The sequence below is a fragment of the Erythrolamprus reginae genome, chromosome 1 (assembly GCF_031021105.1).
Source record: "Erythrolamprus reginae isolate rEryReg1 chromosome 1, rEryReg1.hap1, whole genome shotgun sequence".
NCBI classification, from domain to species: domain Eukaryota; kingdom Metazoa; phylum Chordata; class Lepidosauria; order Squamata; family Dipsadidae; genus Erythrolamprus; species Erythrolamprus reginae.
Window position 1 is genome coordinate 63,486,042 of NC_091950.1, and position 20,077 is coordinate 63,506,118.

The following is a 20,077-nucleotide window of genomic DNA, read 5'->3' on the forward strand; positions in this document are numbered from 1 at the left end:
CTTCTATTCTGGTGCCTTGGAACATATTTTTACAATCCGACCAATCAGGCATTTACAGTGGGGGTGACCCTCTGACCTTCCTGCCAATCAGGTTAAAGCTCTGTTGTGAGAATTGGCGCTAGACTTATGGTTGGGACTCATGAACCATAAGAGAACCACTGCTCTAAGGGAAAGAATAGTAGAATTGTAGTGATTACATTTGTTTTTGAAGAACTGTAAGCAGGAACACTGCATTGATTTTTGTTGATTAAGATACTGACAATGAGATAAATGCAGTTAATGTCAGTTTTATATTGATTGGGCCTCCTTTGTTAAATAAATCTTATAAATTATTAGTGCGGTTTACAGTGGTAGATAAAAGCACTGACTATATGTTATACATGTAATAACTATACAGCTAAATTACATATTCCTAAACAAAATGTCTTTATAGGTGTGTTTCATTTAAACAAAAAACAATTTAGAGTCAGCTGGAGCATCTGTTCTGTATTGTTGTATTAGATTCGGATTATGTGAAGATGAATTGGAAAGTGCAGCAAGCATGACATCTCTGGCCAACATCATTCCTTCCCCACAGTCTGAGTGGGTCTCCTTCAGCGATGGTCTTCACCATTCTGTTACTTCCCAAGGTAAAATTGTCCTCTTTCCATGACATATAGGTTCTTGCTATTTATTGAAATGAATAAGCATTTGAATTCAGCTATAGTCAAAAACCAAAACCTCATATGGCTTGCGATGAATACATGTTTTTCATCTGTACATTTCTCCATCCTCGACCTTTCCACCTGTAGGATTCTGTCGCTTTCCAATTGGATGTTACCAGAAGACGACTCCTTAAAAAGACTAAGGAAAACATTTTGCGTAAACAAGTCCTTTGTAATTATCCCAATCTCCTGATCACATCTCAAATAGTCTACTATAAAATATAATAACAGTTATAAAGTAAATATAAGGGACAGCTGTAGAGAGTCCACTCTAATTTTAAATTTTTTTAATTTAAAATTATATAAAAAAGGAGGATTCCAGTATTCTTGAACAAAAAATACTTCAATTTTGGAATGAGAATTGTGAAATCTTGGGAGAATATTAAAACCGGTAAGATTTCAAACTCTGAGAAAAATATTTTGGAAAAAAAAGCCTAGTGTCAAAAATGTTGTCTACTGCTGAAATATAATATTGTAGTAAACCCCATCAGCTATTAAATTCATTGGGTAAATTTGGATCACTCGCTCAGTATATCTCAGAAGATGGTCATGAAGATAAAATGAGGCCATGATGTCCGGTTTCCTTGGCTTCTGGAAGGAAGCAGGGTAAATATAGTCCTAAGGATTTGGTTTCAGTTAGGCAACTAGGACATAGTAGATCATGTTTTTAAAAAGAGAAAGAGAATGCAGTAATATACTTCGACACAATTGTGTTTAGAGAAATGAGAACTTTATTAGTGTACATTGAAATATGGGTCAAACTAAACCATTTATAGGATTCTTTCCATATCTACAATTTTATGATAACCTGGACAGAGCTTTTTGTTATAAAAACTCAAGGCTAAAGAGTTCCTGTAACAAAAAGGAAGAGAGTATCCCTTTTTCTTTTCCTTCTCCTGTAGTATCTTTACTTTACATCCCATGTGTTGCCGTTTTAACATGTATTTGCCCATTTCTTCTACATAATAACTGGCTTATGTTTGACAATGCTCTGTTGAATAAATTTTGTTGACTGGATTTAGCTATAATGCCAAGTCATAGACCAGGGCTTAGATTTCACAGAAGATGAGTTCATATTCCTTACTCAGTCCAGAAAAATCACATAGAGCCTGACGGTAGAAGTAGAAGAGAGTCTGAAGATGCTCAGTGTGACTACTGTGTTTTTCTGTTCAACAAACACAGAGCTTTAATACAGGTGCATTCCAAAAGTAATGCAATTGAATTTCCCGCGCCGCTCCTATTGGTCGGAGTGGGACCGAAGCACTTGGAGTAGGTGGGGGGGACACTAAGCTTTGCCGCAAAACCAGTCTCAGTGCTCTCCAAGCTGTAGAAGCAGCAGGACGTCAGCTATTGTAAACTTCTGCGTGCCGACCATGTCACGAAAAAAAATGGAATCGGAAATTTCAAGCGAACTTTTGCAACGTATAGCAATTGAACCTGATTATTTGGACAACGTCATCATTGGTGATGAAACCTGGGTTTTTTAATACAACCCAGAAACAAAACGCCAAAGCTCTGAGTGGCACACCGACCAGTCCCCCAAGCCCCAAAAGGCAAGAATGAGCAAATCAAAAGTGAAAACAATGCTTATTGTCTTTTTCGACAGTAAAGGAGAGGTCCATAAGGAGTTTGTTCCTCAAAGACAGACAGTTAACACTGCCTACTACGTGGATGTGCTGGAAAGACTCCGAAAAAGGGTCATCAAGATGAGAAAAAACATCTCCGCTACCTGGCAACTCCATCACAACAACGCGCCTTGCCACAATGCGCTACGAGTCCACACGTTCCTAGTCAAAGATCAGGTGCCAACGCTGCCCCCCCCCCCCCATATAGTCCTGACATCGCCCCAATACACTTCTTTTTGTTCCCTTGGATTAAGGCAGCTCTGAAAAGAACCCGTTTTTCGTCCATAGAAGCGATCCAATCAGCCGTGACAAAGAACTTGCAAGAGGTCCCAGAGGATGCCTTCCAGGGCACGTACCAGCCATGGCAGAGTCACTGGAAAAAATGTGTAGGGGTTCAAGGATAGTACTTTGAAGAATTGTGTTTGTGCAAATCTGTTCAGTAAATTACTTTTTTAAAAAAATAATTGCATTACTTTTGGAACACACCCTATACCTTTCACATATGCTAATAGATGATAAAGTTGTGTCTCCTTCTTAAACAATTAGTATGATGCCACATTACTCATTTTTACAGTGTGATTCTCATTACAGGTCATACTAGGGAGCCACTTGAGAGATTTCTTTCCTCCTCTGATACTTCCTCTGAAGGCATCCAAAATCTAGATGGAGAACTGCCAAGTTTTTCACATGCTGAATTGGGAGAAAGAATAAACAAAACAGCTGTAGGTCTTGATCTGCCTTCATCCTTCAGCACGTGGGTCCAGTTTGAAGATGCACCCTGGACCAACAGATCACAAGAGCATCCACGTACAGGTTGGAATGTCATTTATTTATTGTGTAGTATATCAGGGATTAACAATAAACTACACCATCTTTTACCAACCTGGTACTTTCCAGTGTCCTAGATTAGAATTCCCATCATCGCTCAGTTAGTATTCACAACTTAATGGATATTAATTGGATTAATGAGAATGGTAATATATAGTTCAGATTCTTTCAATTGGAGAGTTTGGAAGTTTCAGTACTATTTGACCTAGGATGTTTAAGACTCAACTTGTATTGTGGATATTTCTTAATCATGTTGGTAGACGAAGCAAATTTCTAAGCCTTGATGTAAAGCATCCCAATTTTACAGAAGTACAGTGATACCTCGTCTTACAAACCCCTCATCATACAAACTTTTCGAGATACAAACCCGGGGTTTAAGATTATTTTGCCTCTTCTTCCAAACTATTTTTACCTTACAAACCCAAGCCGCCTCCACTGGGATGCCCCACCTCCGGACTTCTGTTGCCAGCGCTGCTGGGATTCCCCTGAGGCTCCCCTACATGGGAAACACCACCTCTGGACTTCCATGTTTTTGCAATGCTGCAGGGGAATCCCAGCAGCACAAAAACGGGTGCTTCACTGGCAGCATCACAAAAACACGGAAGTCCGGAGGTGAGGTTTCGAGGACTTCCGTGTTTTTGCGATTCTGCAATTTTGCTGAGGCTCCCCTCGCTGGGAAACCCCACCTCTGGACTTCCGTTGCCAGCGAAGCACCCATTTTTGCGCTGCTGGGGATTTTGGGCTTGCATGCATTAATCGTTTTTCCATTGATTCCTATGAGAAACATTGTTTTGTCTTACAAACTTTTCACCTTATAAACCTCATCCTGGAACCAATTAAGTTCGTAAGACGAGGTATCACTTTATATTGATGTTGCCCAGAATCAGGTACCATCCAGGTATTAGAAAGTATATTGTAAAATACTTTCCATACAGATCGTTGGTTGTTGCTTCATTTGCTAAGTTTTGGGTAGCAAATGATGCAGCTATTTAGGAGAAAAATGGGTGGTAGGTGTTCTAGAACCTATATGTGAAGGAGATCTAATCTGAAGTTTGATTCAGTATTCCAAACAATTGGATGGAATAATGTTTTTCATTTAATCTGTAAAACTATAACATTGGGGGATTGGGTTTCACACAGACTCTTCTTCCTGGAATATTAACTAAAACAGAAAAAAAGAGTTGATCTAGCATGTGGTGAAAAACAAAAGAACTAAATTAATGTTGCATCCCAGTACATCAGGTTATTTTTATTTCATTTTTAAGAAATGTTTTAAAAAGCTGTGCTAGATGAAAATGAATTTCACCAACTTGAAATATGAAGAGTGTTATTTCTTTTTTATTGCTGCTTTAGGGGAAAAAACCCCCAATTTTAGCTCTTTTTTACCAGCCTTCAGCCTCAGAGTCAGAAGGAATTTTTTATTTGCTTTTAAGATAAAGAGGCTGTCTCCTTGCATACATGTGCTGCATTACCATAACATAACGGAGAGGGGCAGCATACAAATCTAATAAATAATAATAATACTAATAAAAGGTCTACTACTGGTTAGTTTGCAGTTTTAAAATACGTAATTTTGTGATTAAAATATTTGATTAGCTTTAGTGTTTTAAAATATAAATTCTAGTTATACAAGCAATATGTGAAATATGACTAGTATGGTATTAGTGGATGATAAAAAAAAATTAAATGAGGGTATAAGAAGTGATCACCTTCTTTAAGCTCCTTCTTCCTGTGGGGGAAGAAACATAGAAGCCAGTTGGCTATCAATTAGATTTACTAAAGGATTGATCAGAGGAATACTGTCTATATAATTTACTTGGATTTCAGTAAAGCATTTTATAAAATAGATCATACCTACTACTAGATAAAGTAGAAAAATGCGGGTTAGACAATAACACCACCAGATGGATTAGTAACTGCCTTACCAACCACACTCAACATGTAGTGCTCAATGGAACAGTATCAACATGGAGGGAAGTATGCAATGGAGTACCCCAAGGCTCTGTTTTAGGTCCAGTACTCTTCAACTTCTTTATCAATGACTTGGACAAGGGGATGGATGGAGAACTCATCAAATTTGCAGATGACGCCAAGCTGACAGGAATAGCCAATTCTCCAGAAAATAGGCTTAAGATATAAAAAGATCTTGGCAGACTTGAACATTGGGTGCTGTGTAGCATAATGAAATTCAGTGGTGAAAAAAATTAGGTTCTATATTTAGGCAAGAAAAAAAATGCACAGGTACAGTATATGTCGTACCTTAATAGTAGTAACTGTGAGGAGGATCTTGGTGTCCTAGTGGACAACCATTTAAATACCGGGAGACAATACCAATGAGACAGAAACAACAAATCCAAAAGAAAACCAGCATGGTTGCACAAAGACCTCCCTGACAAATTGAATGAAAAAAAGGATAAATACAAAAAACGGAAAGAGGGATACATAATTGTTGTGGTTAGCTCTGGCCCAGCTCCTGCCCCAAGCAATGTGGAGGTGGAGGTGGGGGAGACATCCACATGCCGCAGATCTGTTTTGCTCCCGACGAAGTCTCCTCTGACCAAGGAAGCGTGAGTGACAGGGAAGAGGGGAGTTTGGCAGACAGCCTAGGAGGAGATCAATCATCTGTATCATCCCTGGACTCTGAACAAGAATTAATGACACATCCACACATGTGTAGAGTGATGCATAGGAGAAAACAACTGAAGGATTATTACAGGAGAAAATGAGGCCACTTGTGGTTGGGTGTGGCTGCTGTAATTGGTGCTACAGATAAAAGTGCAGCCTGGTGTGTTAGCCCCATAGCAATTTATCTGATTCATTGTTTCGTCAAGCTCGTGGTTTTTTGCTGTTCAGGATTGTGTGTGTGGACTCTCTGGACTTTAGAATTGGACTCAATTTGCCAGTTATTGAGTGAGCAATTGGATTGCATTTCACCTGTGCCTTGTGTGTACCAGAAAATCCCTTTGACATTTAAAAAGGGAGCTGTTTCTGTTTTTATGTTTATAAAAACCTTTGGGTTTTCCTTTTATCGTGTGATGTGTGTTTTCCTGGACTAATTACCCTGTAATTACGGGCAGTAGAAACACGCCGGCAGAACACATAATTAAGGCAAAGGATCAACAGATAGCCAGAATCCGTAAAGAAAAAAATCAGGACAGCAAAGGCCCAGAATGAACAAAGACTTGCAACAAAAGTCAAAAATAATTTTAAAAAGTTTCTTCCAACACATAAATAACAAGAATAAATCAAGGAAATAGTCAGTCCACTAAAGAGAGAAGAGGGCAAAGAAATAACAGCCACAGAGACAAAGCAGAGCAAAGAATAGTCTTGGACTTCAAGAGCAATCTTCAAGTCCTTGTGGACACCCATTTATTCATGGGGAGACATGATAGCAGTGTTCAAATACTTGAGGGTCTGCCACACAGAGGAGGGGGCCAGACTTCTTTTCCAAGCACCAAAATACCAGACAAGGAATAGTGGATGGAAACTGACCAAGGAGAGATTCAACCTGGAAATAAGGAGAAACTTTCTAACAGGGAGAGCGATCAACCAATGGAAAAGCTTGCCTGCAGAGGTTGTGAGAGCTCCAACACTTGAGACTTTTAAGAGGAGATTGGACTGCCATTTGTCTGAAATGGTGTAGGGACTCCTGCTTGAGTCGGGGGTTGGACTAGATGGCTTACGAGGTCCCTTCCAACTTTAGAAATCTAATCTTAAATATGAGCCAGCAGTGTGCAGCAGCTACCAAAAAAGCCAATACTAGGCTGCATAAGCAGAGAGATAGAATCAAGATAATGTGAAGTGTTAATACCACTTTATAATGCATTGGTAAGGCCACACTTGGAATACTGCATTCGGTTTTGGTCATCATGATGTAAAACAGATGTTGAGACTAGAAGGAGTGCAGAAAAAAGCAACAAAGATGATTAGGGGATTGGAGGTTTAAACATATAAAGAATGGTTGCAGGAACTGGGTATGTATAATTTAATGGAAAGAATGGTTAGGGGAGATATGATTGTAGTGTTGCAGTATCTCAGGGGCTGCCACAAAGAAGAGGAAGTCAGACTATACTCCAAAGTATCTGAGGGTAGGGCAAGAAGCAATGGGTGGAAACTAATGAAGAGAGAAGCAACTTAGAACTTAGGAGAAATTTCCTGACAGTTAGAACAATTAATCAATAGAACAGCTTACCTCCAGGAGTTGTTAATACTCCAACAGTGGAAGTTTTTAAGAAGATGTTAAGTAACCATTTGTCTGAAATGGTGTAGGGTTTCCTGGCAAAGCAGAATGTTGGACCAGAAGATCTTCAAGGTCCCTTCCAACTCTGTTTTCTATTCTATTCTGACCTGGAAATTTCTGAGGCATGAAAACTAGAATTAGAAGACATCTGTTTTGAATGCAGCGTGTAGCTTACACTCTTCTCAAGGACTTTGTCTCATAAATAACAGCCCTGGTATATAATAACCTGATAAAATAATCCAGGTGACAAGAAGGTTATCTCACATCCTTGAATACTTATTCACAATAGGGCAAATCTCACATGATATTTATTATCTAGTCTGGAGCTAGAAAATATGAAGCAAGGGTTAATAGCAACAGAAAGAAAGCAATAACAAGAAATGAAGAGATATTAAAAGTACTATTTGGTGTCAGGGTAAAAGCTTATTGCAGTTGAATTGCTGAAACTGTCATCAGAAAGTCTCCTTTAGTATAACTTGCTTTCAAATACAGGATGGCATTACAAGAATACAGTATGATTGGAAACATGTGGGATGCATTTCTTAGGAAAAAATGGAGGTTGGGGGAGGGAAGTTATTTATGTTCAGGGATTATCTAAATGATTTTCTAGATTTACCTTCCTAGAAGTAGAAGGGATTCTGACATATTTTGACCTAATAGAACTCTCTTGAAGGTTATTTATTTTTTATTATTTATTTGTTTATTTAGTCTTCTATGCTGTTCAATTCCATGGGACTCAGGGTGACTTACAACAATATAAAATGCAACACAATAATAATTGCAAGAAGTCAAATATAAATATCAAACTATAAAACAACCCATTATAAACTAGAATGGTTTTTTTTAACAACTATAACAACTATAAAAAACCCACAATACAGTCCAATCCAACAACAAGCATACCAGTCAACAACTTAGGCCATGACATTCATAGCCCCCAGGCCTGTCAACAAAGCCAGGTCTTCGCAGCCTTTCAGAAGGCCAGTACTAGGATGGGAACAGTATGGACATCAGAGGGGAGTTGGTTCCATAGAACTGGGGCAGCCACAGAGAAGGCCCCCCCCCCACGGTCCGGCCAACCTGCATTGCTTAGTCGATAGGATTGGAGATTGCTGCAGGTGCTCTCATTTTATTTCCCTGCCTATAATTCTCCCACGATGTGAGAGTGTATATGATTCTATGTGTTTAGTAGGGAAAGGTTGGCATGTGCGTCAGGGGTGAAATGCTCCCAGTTCGCTCGTGCTTGTCAGTCGTTGGAGAGCCAGTCGCAAAGACAGTGTCAGGCTCTGCCCACCTGCTCAGATGCTGTCATTTGGGTTCTTTCACCCTCTGCGCATGCACAGAACGCTTTCGCATGCACAGAGGGTAAAATAACCCAAATGGTGGTGTCCGGGCTGATAGGCATAGCCTCGCGCTGCCTTCGTGACAAGCTGTCTAACGATCGACAGGCACAAGCAAACCAGGCGCATTTCACCCATGATGTGCATTCTCTCTCTCTTCAGCATTCAGAATAGGCATATTCTACTCATGTGCCCACCTAAACCTTGGCCTCTTCATTGCCTCTCCTATTTCCATCCAACAACTTGATCAGATTCCAGCACAGCAATGAAATCTTCCAGTGCCTTCATTTCCTTTCCTTCCCTCCCTCTGCTGCCACTGATAATATCCCCATGGTTCAACGAGGAGCTCCGGGAGTTGAAACACCAAAAGAGACGTCTAGAGAAGCGATGGAGGAAGAGTAGGTCTGAATCTGATCGAACACTTGTAAGAGCTTTTATTAAGACTTACAAAGTGGCGCTCAAGGCGGCAAGATGCACGTACCATGCCGCCTTGATTGCATCAGCAGAATCCCGCCCGGCCGCTCTGTTTAGGGTGACCCGCTCCCTTCTTAACCAGGGGGGAGTTGGGGAGCCCCTGCAGAGTAGCGCCGAGGAGTTTAACACGTTTTTCGCTGATAAAGTCGCTCAGATCCGGGCCGACCTCGACTCCAATTGTAAAACAGAGTCGACTGACAATGAGTCAGTCGAGGTGACTGGGGCACATACTTGTCCACCTGTCTGGGAAGAGTTTGATCTGGTGACACCTGATGAAGTGGACAAGGCCATTGGAGCTGTGAGTTCCGCCACCTGTCTACTGGATCTGTGTCCCTCCTGGTTGGTTTCGGCCAGCAGGGAGGTGACACAGAGCTGGGCCCAGGAGATTACCAACGCTTCCTTGGGGAGGGGAGTTTTTCCAATACTCTATAAAGAAGCGCTCGTGCGCCCCCTCCTCAAGAAGCCTTCCCTGGACCCAGCCGTACTTAACAACTATCGTCCAGTCTCCAACCTTCCCTTTATGGGGAAGGTTGTCGAGAAGGTGGTGGCACTCCAGCTCCAGCGGTCCTTGGAAGAAGCCGATTATCTAGGTCCCCAGCAGTCGGGTTTCAGGCCCGGTTACAGCATGGAAACCGCTTTGGTCGCGTTGATGGATGATCTCTGGCGGGCCCGGGACAGGGGTTTATCCTCTGTCCTGGTGCTCCTCGATCTCTCAGCGGCTTTCGATACCATCGACCATGGTATCCTTCTGCACCGATTGGAGGGGTTGGGGGTGGGAGGCACTGTGCTTCAGTGGTTCTCCTCCTACCTCTCTGGCCGGTTGCAGTCGGTGTTAGTGGGGGGTCAGAGGTCGGCTCTGAGGTCTCTCCCTTGTGGGGTGCCTCAGGGGTCGGTCCTCTCCCCCTTGCTATTTAACATCTACATGAAACCGCTGGGTGAGATCATCCAAGGACATGGGGTGAGGTATCATCAATATGCCGATGATACCCAGCTTTACATCTCCACCCCATGCCCAATCAACGAAGCGGTGGAAGTGATGTGCCGGTGCCTGGAGGCTGTTGGGGCCTGGATGGGTGTCAACAGACTCAAGCTCAACCCGGATAAGACGGAGTGGCTGTGGGTTTTGCCTCCCAAGGACAATCCCATCTGTCCGTCCATTACCCTGGGGGGGGAATTACTGACCCCCTCAGAGAGGGTCCGCAACTTGGGCATCCTCCTCGATCCACAGCTCACATTAGAAAACCATCTCTCAGCTGTGGCGAGGGGGGCGTTTGCCCAGGTTCGCCTGGTGCACCAGTTGCGGCCCTATCTGGACCGGGACTCATTGCTCACAGTCACTCATGCCCTCATCACCTCGAGGTTCGACTACTGTAATGCTCTCTACATGGGGCTACCTTTGAAAAGTGTTCGGAAACTTCAGATCGTGCAGAATGCAGCTGCGAGAGCAGTCATGGGCTTACCCAGGTATGCCCATGTTTCACCATCACTCCACAGTCTGCATTGGCTGCCGATCAGTTTCCGGTCACAATTCAAAGTGTTGGTTATGACCTTTAAAGCCCTTCATGGCATCGGACCAGAATATCTCCGAGACCGCCTTCTGCCGCACGAATCCCAGCGACCGATTAGGTCCCACAGAGTGGGCCTCCTCCGGGTCCTGTCAACTAAACAATGTCGGTTGGCGGGCCCCAGGGGAAGAGCCTTCTCTGTGGCGGCACCGGCTCTCTGGAACCAACTCCCCCCGGAGATCAGAACTGCCCCTACTCTTCCTGCCTTCCGTAAACTCCTCAAAGCCCACCTTTGCCGTCAGGCATGGGGAAATTAAACATCTCCCCCTGGGCACGTTTAATTTATACATGGTATGCTTGTGTATGTGTCTGTTAGTATATGGGTTTTTTTAAATCTTTAAATATTTTAATTAATTGGATTATTTATGATTTGTTTTCACTTGTTGTGAGCCGCCCCGAGTCTTCGGAGAGGGGCGGCATACAAATCCAAATAATAAATAAATAATTAAATAAATCCCATTCCACCAGTCTGCTTTCTCCTAATCTCTCCTAATCTTTCCATCACCTTCTCTGTCTTCCAGCACTTGCCCATATCTCCTCAACAGCTGTTAACCCTGACCTTTACCTGCTCTGATTCTTCACCTTAAAACACTTGTGCCCAGAGCATTGTCTTTCCCCCCCCCTAATCCAGGACAAAGGAGCCCAATTTTGCCTATATCTGGACTAAATGAATGTGTTTAGTCTAGAAAAAAAAACCCTGACAACCCACAATTTTCATGTTCTGCACATTCCTCTCTAATATTTAATAATCTCTCTATAAGGAACTCTTTTTAGGCCATTAAATGTAATAAACTTATTTTTTTTCTTTTAAGCCTCATCTCCAAAAATATTTTGTTGGATGTGTCCCTCTTTGGGATATTCAGAGAGACAACCTCTTACTTCAGAGAGCAGTTGGACAACTACTTCAGATAATAGTAGCAGCCCAAGTATCACTCCTTCCTACACTGATCTTCAATCAATAAATACAGAGGATTTGACTAGTGGAAGAGCATCTGCTGAAGACTCAACTGGTAAGCAATTTTATTTATTTTATTTATAAGTTATCTCATTCAAGACAACTCTAGTTATACTCTTCCCTTTTATTGGCCAAATATTGTTGAATAAACTTACAGAATTCAGGTTACCTGTTTCCAGTAAATTCCCATTATAGGGAAATAGTCATACTTCAGGCAGCATCAAGTAAGTTGGTTTGTCTTATTCCTACATTCTGGATGCTATTATTCCAGTTATCAAACTCCAATAATGAGGTGGCAGATGTCGGACATGTGTTTGAAGTTTTAGTTACAGTACCGTTTTGCCCCAATGTTTCTGCTTTCATATTTTAAAGATCACTCCAGCCTTTGCTTATGGAGATTTACTCATCCGTAGAATGGTTGTCCCACAGGTGCTTTTTCAAAAGGCAACTGTACTTTTTTGTTTTGTTTTTCTTCGAAAACATTTTGTTTAAGAAACATCTTCAGTTCAATTCAGAACTGAAGAAACTTCTTGGATGAGAAGCAAAATGTTTTCAAGGGAAAAAAAACATACAATCCAGTTGCCTTTGGAAAAAGCATCTTTGGTGAAGAAGTCCCCAAAGAAGATAAAAATAATTTTTAAAAATCACAGATTGCACAGAAATGGACATGAAGACAAGGAGTCTGAAAGAGCTGGAGGACTCTGAATATTACAAAATATGGGACAGATTATAAAAGTGATTAGAAGGGAGAATTAGTGAAGAAAATTACAAAATGCATATTGGTGTTAAACTACAAATAACAGATTAATCATGAGCCTAAGATTAATGTTGGAATATTGTAGAAGAGAAAATGAAGATCTAAAGTTATTGATGGGAGACCTTGTGATTTGATATTTCGAATAAGTAATGGTATTGGGATCCTGTACTCTGCAGCACCACCTACCTACCTCAATTCACACCCATTCATGGTCCTGCCTTCTCTGTACCCTCCCATGTACCCACCCCATCCATCTCTAATGGTCCTCATTTAATAATACAATGGGAACTGTTGGCTTGCCATTGTTAAGCAGCATTAATGTGCCATTGCGCTTTACAAGCACATTGCTTACTGATGAAAACTCTAGTCTGAGTCACTGTCGTAACCTTGAAACTGGTATGTTATCAAAGTAGGAAGATGCTCACTGTATACTTAAAGTGACTGTCAGTATTTTGGTGAAATTAAACTGTTTGTTCCTATGCATTTTGGGAGTTTTGGAGATCATTCCATAGTAAGTAGTATACATTTTGCAACGTAAAGGTAGTCATTTATTGTTTTCAAGTTGCTGACTATAAAATATGTTTCTTTTAGGTTTTACAAAAATGTTTTATAGGTACAAAGTTTGAATAAGATCATTAACTACATATAATTTGGCTTCTAAGAACATATGCAGCTGCTTTCACAGAGAAGATTCCAAATTAATCAAAATTTATGAATTTTGGGTTTTCTTTTTCAATTTGACTTTGGATTATGGATTTCCAGTCTGGCCAGTCTCAGATTAAGTAATCATATCTCTTCAGCACTTATTCTTAAATCTGGTACACCACAATCTGGTACACCACAGGGTTGCGTGTTGAGTCCCTTACTCTATACTCTTTATGTGCATGATTGCATTTCCATTCACACTACTAATACTATTACTAAATTTTAGTAATACTATTACTAAATTTTCAGATGCACAACAGTGGTGCAACTGGGGGTAATGAGTCTGCCTATCGAGATGAGGTGGAAAGGTTGCTTTAGTGGTGTGGAGACAATAACTTTGTCCTTAATAAAACCAAGGAGCTTATAGTGGACTCTAGAAGGAATAGATCAGATATCCAGCTCTCCGGAGAGTAAACTTCATTGCCCAGAGGATCATTGGTTGCCCTCTCCCCTTTTTGGAAGAGCTTTATAGCTCCCACTGCCTTAAGAAAGGTCAAAACATTCTTAAAGATCCATGTCATCTTGAGCACCCTTTTTTTGAACTATTATCATCTGACAGGTGGTACAGGATAATAAAAACAAGAATAAAAAAGGCTAAAAACCAGCTTCTATCCCAGGGCTATAACAATGTTGAATTCTACGGTACAGTGCAATATCGGGTTTTCAATTTCAATTATACAGAATGTAAAGGATGTATGTTTGTGTTTTTATTTTTAATAGTTATAATGTACAGTGAAGGCGGCATTTAATTTTGTTGTACCATGTGCAATGACAATAAAGTTAACTAAATTCAAGTAAACAAAAATAAATACAATATGTGGCTATTTCCTATTTCCCTCCTTAACCAGTTTTCTTTGAACAGAAGAAAATACAGTGGAAAAATGAAAGAGTGTTTCTTTTTTCTCTTTTTCTTAAAACAAACAACTCTGTAAAATTCTGAGAATAAGAGGGTAATTGGACAATCATACCCATCAAGAAACATGTTGAAACTATGTCTGAGAGCAAACTAGCCTTGAGCATATGCAAAGTACAGCTTTATAGTATACTAAATAATATTTATGATGCATAATCACAGCATCACAGTATGCCAAATCCTTATCGTGAATCTAATGTGTGATTGGTCTCTTGTTTTAAATGGATGGAGATGGGAATTAACAGTAACACTAAGTGCTATTATAAATGACTTCAATTTGATTATTGGACTGATTTATCCATGCAAAAGTGTAATTTTCCATCACCAAAACAAAGCAAAGATCCCTCTCGGTCCCCAAGATCTGGAAGGAAAATTGTGGTGGTGGGGGAGAGATTGAGATCTACTTACTGAAATAGGAAAATCCACTTAAGGTTGTTGCACAAAAGTGTGGGAAAGAATCATGAGATCATAATTGGTAAGAAGCAGAATTATGTGGTTAAACACTGATGGGAGGTTTACAGAACCAATTTTAGAAGCAGCTATTTTAAATGGTAGAGAGCTAATTAGAAGCAGATTTTGTATAAAAAGAATAGAGAGTCATAGAAAAAGATTGGGCTCAGAAGTTGGGTTACTTGTTGTAGCAGAATTTGTTGTAGTTTTCCTACCCTTCACTGGAAAAAGAAAACGTTGGTATATTTTATAAAATGAATCTAAATTAACTAATATATGATGTACACATAGAAGTCTTAAGGTTGTCAATTTAATATTTTTAATATTACCCAGTTTTCCACATCCAAGGATACAGAAAACAGAATAACAGAGTTGGAAGGAATCTCGGAGGTCTTCTACACAAACCCTCTACTTATCAGAAGACCTTATACCCCTCGTGGCGAATCTATGACTTCCATGCTAGAGGTGTCATGCAGAGCCCTTTCTGTGGGCACATGTGCCATCACCCCAGCACAGTATGTCATAGGACAGGTGTTGGCAATCCATGGGCACTTTCCTCCTTCCACTTTGGCTTCCTGTTGGTTGCTTCCACCACTGGTTGGTCTTTCCCTCCCCTTCCAGTCACCCTAAAGGAGTCTTTAAAGCCTGAACACCAAGAGGCACGGATTTCCTCTACCTTCTGCATTTCCAACCTATGCTGAAGTGAACTAAACAGGCCGGGGTCTGCCTTCCCAATAAATGGCCCCGTTGAGCCCACTTGCAAATTCTGCTGAGCGTGGCTCCAAACATTTGGCTCATGTGTCCCTTCCGGCCAGTGCCAGCACTGCTGCCACGGTGGGGAAGGTGCGCGCCCTCCCTGCTCCACTTTTGGTGGCCAGAGGTACAGCTGCTATCTCCCAGCTGGAGTGCCACATTTGTTTGCTTGCTGATCGCTTCTGAGGATGGAGCTGTGGTCAGGCTGCCCACACTAGGGGAGAGAACGGGGGTGGGGGGTGTCTCCCCAACAGGATCTAGGTTGGAGTTGCCTTAGTTTGTGTGGATATCTAATCTTGGTTTTGCCTTCCAGCCTCCAGTCCCCTTCCACAGCCCAAGTGATTGAATTCATACAACATGTGAAGCTGAGCAGGAGAGCATGGTTGGTTGGTTGGTTGGTTGGTTGGTTGGTTGGTTGGTTGGTTGGTTGGTTGGTTGGTTGGTTGGTTGGTTGGATGGATGGATGGATGGATGGAGAGACAGAGAGTGGAGAAGGGAAGGGAAGAGAGGGAGAGAGGCAGAGGGTGAAGGGGAGAGAAAAAGAGAAAAATGGGGAGGGGGGAAGAGAGAAAAGGGGGGAAAGAAAGAGGGATGGAGGGAAAGAGAGAAAGGGGGCTAGAAAGAGAGTGAGGGTAGGGAAAGAGAAAGAAAGCCAGAGGGGAGAGAGAGAAAGAGGGAGGGAGGGAAATATGGAGAGAAAGAGAGGGAGGGAAAAGCGAGAGAGATGAGAGGGGTGAAGAGAGGGAGGGAAAGAGAAAGATATTACAAAAGTTTTTACTTTTTTATTGTTGCTAAGCATAATATTTCAAAAGCAGGAAAAAAATGAAGGGTCATAAAAGTGCATTTATCACATTTTTCTTAGAACAATTAGCTGAGCTCTGCATTATTTATCATTATTTTAGGTAGTAAAATCTCATTATTCAGGTTAAATTTCTGGGTTGGCACTTTGCAATAAATACGTGGGTTTGGGGTTTCAGTATGGGCACTCTGTTTCTAAAAGGTTTGTCATCACTTCCCTATACTATTCTGAACAAATGGCTATCTAATCTCCTCTTTAAAAAAACTCCAGTGATAGAGCATGCACAACTTCTTGGGGAAAGCTGTTCTAATTAAATTGTTTTCATTAACAGGAATTTTTTCATTAATTCTAGATTGGCTATCTCTTTGATAAGCTTGCATCTATTACTTCTTCTGCCCTCAGGTGCTTGTTTGGAGAACAGGTTGATTCCCTCCTCCCTGTGACAATCCCTCAAATTTTAGAAGACTGCTATTTGTCACCCCTAATCATTAGATTAGATATACCCAGTTCTCACAACTGGTCATTATAAGCTTTATCCTCCAGTTCCAATAATTTTTGTTGCTGTTCTCTGCACTCCTTTAAGAGTTTCAATATCTTTTTTGTATTGTGGTGACCTAAACTGGATGCAGTTTGGGTGAGTTTTGAAATTTAGGGGAGAGAGCGAACTGTAATCTATGAAGCAATCAATGTTTACAATGCTGAAATGAAATGCTGATGGATTTTCAAAAAGACTTTTAATAATTACAATGTATTTAGTTTCATCACAAAATTTAACCCCCACTTATACCTTTGGATGTGTGACATTACATTGGGTAGTTCCTTTTTTGTGTGTGCTTATAAATTATATAGTGATCTAGATGCAGCTTATTATATTTTATTTATTTATATGGCTACCCAACTAAGTAAGATCAACTCTGGACAGATTACAACATTAGAAACCCACAACATAAAAATCATATATTTCCCCTCCCTCAATGGCAGCACCAACACAATGAGACCAACTACTTGATCAGCTAGATATCAAACACCTAATATTAAAATTGCATCCGGCATGGTAAATGCTGGAAAATATTTAGACTTTTTTCCCAACAGAAATGAAAGCAATTGATGATATAATCCAGAGTTTGGGTGGAATAAATGGGAACCAAGAATTATTGTCAAAGTACTTTAGTCCTATAAGGATGGGAAATTGCAGACTTGTTAATTCATCTACTGCTACTCTACTAAAAGATGTAATTTATCTATTAAAAGATAAATTAAGAAATTGTAATAATCAAGAGCAACTGTGAACTTGAGGGCAGATGGTAATTCTTCTGGATGAGTCACTTTTCTCATCAGGCTTCTGATTGGCCAATGCACAATTTCCTTTCATGAAATTGTCAGCAGGATGGTGATTCATAATTAGATCCGCAATATCAGTTTATGCTTCCTCTGGAAAATTCCACAGGACTTGGAATTTTCTGGAAAACTCATGATATATGAACAAAAGTAATCAGAACGTTTTGTTCTTACACTTTATGTAATTTTGCTTAACTGACTTATTTTGCTCATTAGATCATACATAGTAAATGTTTATATTGATATTTACCTTACTGGCTCAGATATATATCCACCACTTAGAATAATATTGTTCTAGATCCAAAGCAGATCTTCACTTCAGCTTCAGGTATTTTTAATGAGAACATTAAAAATGCTATGATTTTTTTTTTTTTAAATGAAATTTATAAAATATCTTATTCTAAGCAGTGAAGTTTGTCGCATGCAAGTTTGCATTATTTTCTCAAGGCTGTGTTATGTATTCCATCCATCCTTGAATTGACAAAAAATATGTTACATAAATTGTGCTGCCCACACAACTGAGCTTCACTATGTCTTTGTTATAAAGTCAGGAATTGGTGTTGTCCTTATTTCATTTTGAAGCTTTTGGTACACTAACTGGCATTTTTCCAAGTTTCTTTTCTCCTTGCTGACAATAAAAACACTACAATTTTCTGCCCTGAAGTTGTAGAGGTAAGACTGCCTAGGTTCTCACTCCATTGTCTTCTTATGCATCAGAAAGGTGGTTTGTTATGACATATGGTAGGAGAATACTTACTTACTTACTTACTTACTTACTTACTTACTTACTTACTTACTTACTTACTTACTTACTTACTTACTTACATATTTATCTATCTATCTATCTATCTATTTATTTATTAATTTATTTATTATTTATTTATTTATTTGAGTTGAAAGGGACTTTGCAGGTTATCAAGTCCAACCCCCTGCTCAAGCAGGAAATCCTACACCACCCCAGCCAGATAGCAGTCCAATTTCCTTTTGAATGTATCAAGTGATGGGGCGTTCACAACCTCCGCTGGCAGGCTGTTCCACTGGTTGATCACTCTCACCACCAGAAAGTTCTTCCTTATTTCCAAGTTGAATCTCTCCTTGGTCAGTTTCCATCTGTGTTGCTCATGGTCTGGCCCTCTGGTGCCCTGGAAAATAACGTGATCCCCTCCTCTCGGTGGCAAATATCTGTATACTGAAAAAAAACCCATGCTTAATCCAGGGGCAGGTGTGACCTAGGGTAAAACCCCATATCAACCACCTACCCAAATTTTACTTGCCATTAAGAGCTGGGAATAAGTAGAAGCCTGTTACGAGGATACGTTTTTTAAAACCAATTATTATTTTTGTACTATGGTAAGTTGATTTTAGAATCAGCCTTATGTCTCTGACACACACACATACACACATTATTTATCTATGATCTTTTTCTGTTTATAATATGCACTAACCAATTTTCATATTTGAACTGCTCCTTAAGGAATGGGGAAGAGTAATATCCATCTGTCTCTTTGAGAACTGAAAAGTCTCTAGGTCATCATTTCATTTCAAGAGCAGCTGTTTCTGAGAGGGAGTGGAGGTAATAGAACTGGAAAAAAAGAGATATGTGCTCCTGCCCTTCGTAGGTTTAGCGCATACAACTTTAATAGAATAATTATATCTATCACGTGAAGCAATTTGAGAGAGAGAAAAAGCTATTAGATGTTTAGTGCTACCATTGTAAAGTTTAATACAGGATGTAGAAGTTTACCTACTCTCAAGAGATTGGACACACAAAAGTGGCTAATCAAAGACCAATATCTGAGGCTTGGTATCATCCACTTGTTAATGTTAAAAACTTAAAGTCTAATTAGTCTTTTTCTCAATCAACTAGAAAACTGTGAAACATACAATAATTGAAAAACAGCAGGGAAATAACTAAAATTTAGTCTGAATTATTCCCCCATTTCTCAAAATCTTTAAATAAAAGTAGAGTCTTAAAAATATTTCCCTGGATTTAAGGTAGAATTGTTATTCCCCCGCACTTCTTATTTTCTGTTTCTTCTGACTTCCAATTCTTAATACCTTTTTATGTTCCATATATAAAATATTCAGAGAGTTTATGATAACTTCACCATGTTACCAAGTTAGAACAACAAATAAAGCACAATATCTGAGTAGGTTCCAAAGTCTCAAGTCCATCCTACTTCACCTCCTTCTGTTTGTAACTGTGATTCATTTATTTTATTTTATTTTATTTTATCTATTCATTATTAGAGTTGGAAGGGACCTTGCAAGTCATCTAGTTCTAGTCCAACCACTTGCTGGTGCAGGAGATCTTACATCATACTAGTCCAATAGCAGTCCAGTCTTTTCTTGAAGGTCAGTAATGTTGGAGCGTTCACCACCTCTGTGGGCAAGTTGTTCCACTGGTTAATCGTTCACGCAGTCAGAAAGTTCCTCCCTATTTCCAGGTTGAATCTCTCCTTGGACAGCTTCCAACCATTGCTCCTTGTCTGGCGCTCTGGTGCTTTGGAAAATAATGTGTTCCCCTCCTCACTGTGGCAGCCTCTCAAGTATTTGTAGATTGCTATCATGTCCCCCCTGGACCTCCTCTTTGCTAGACTATCAAGGCCCAATTCCTGCAACCTTTCCTCG

General features: G+C 40.2%; 1 protein-coding gene across 1 annotated transcript in view; it reads left to right on the forward strand.

The window, feature by feature from the left end:
• Positions 1 to 20,077, forward strand: part of STON2 (stonin 2) — a 90,840-nt gene that overhangs the window by 12,980 nt on the left and 57,783 nt on the right. The window contains exons 2-4 of the mRNA XM_070753935.1: positions 502 to 629; positions 2,921 to 3,142; positions 11,589 to 11,786. Of these exons, the coding sequence (XP_070610036.1) occupies positions 542 to 629; positions 2,921 to 3,142; positions 11,589 to 11,786 (508 nt within the window). The 5' untranslated portion in view covers positions 502 to 541. The remainder of the gene's footprint in view (positions 1 to 501; positions 630 to 2,920; positions 3,143 to 11,588; positions 11,787 to 20,077) is intronic.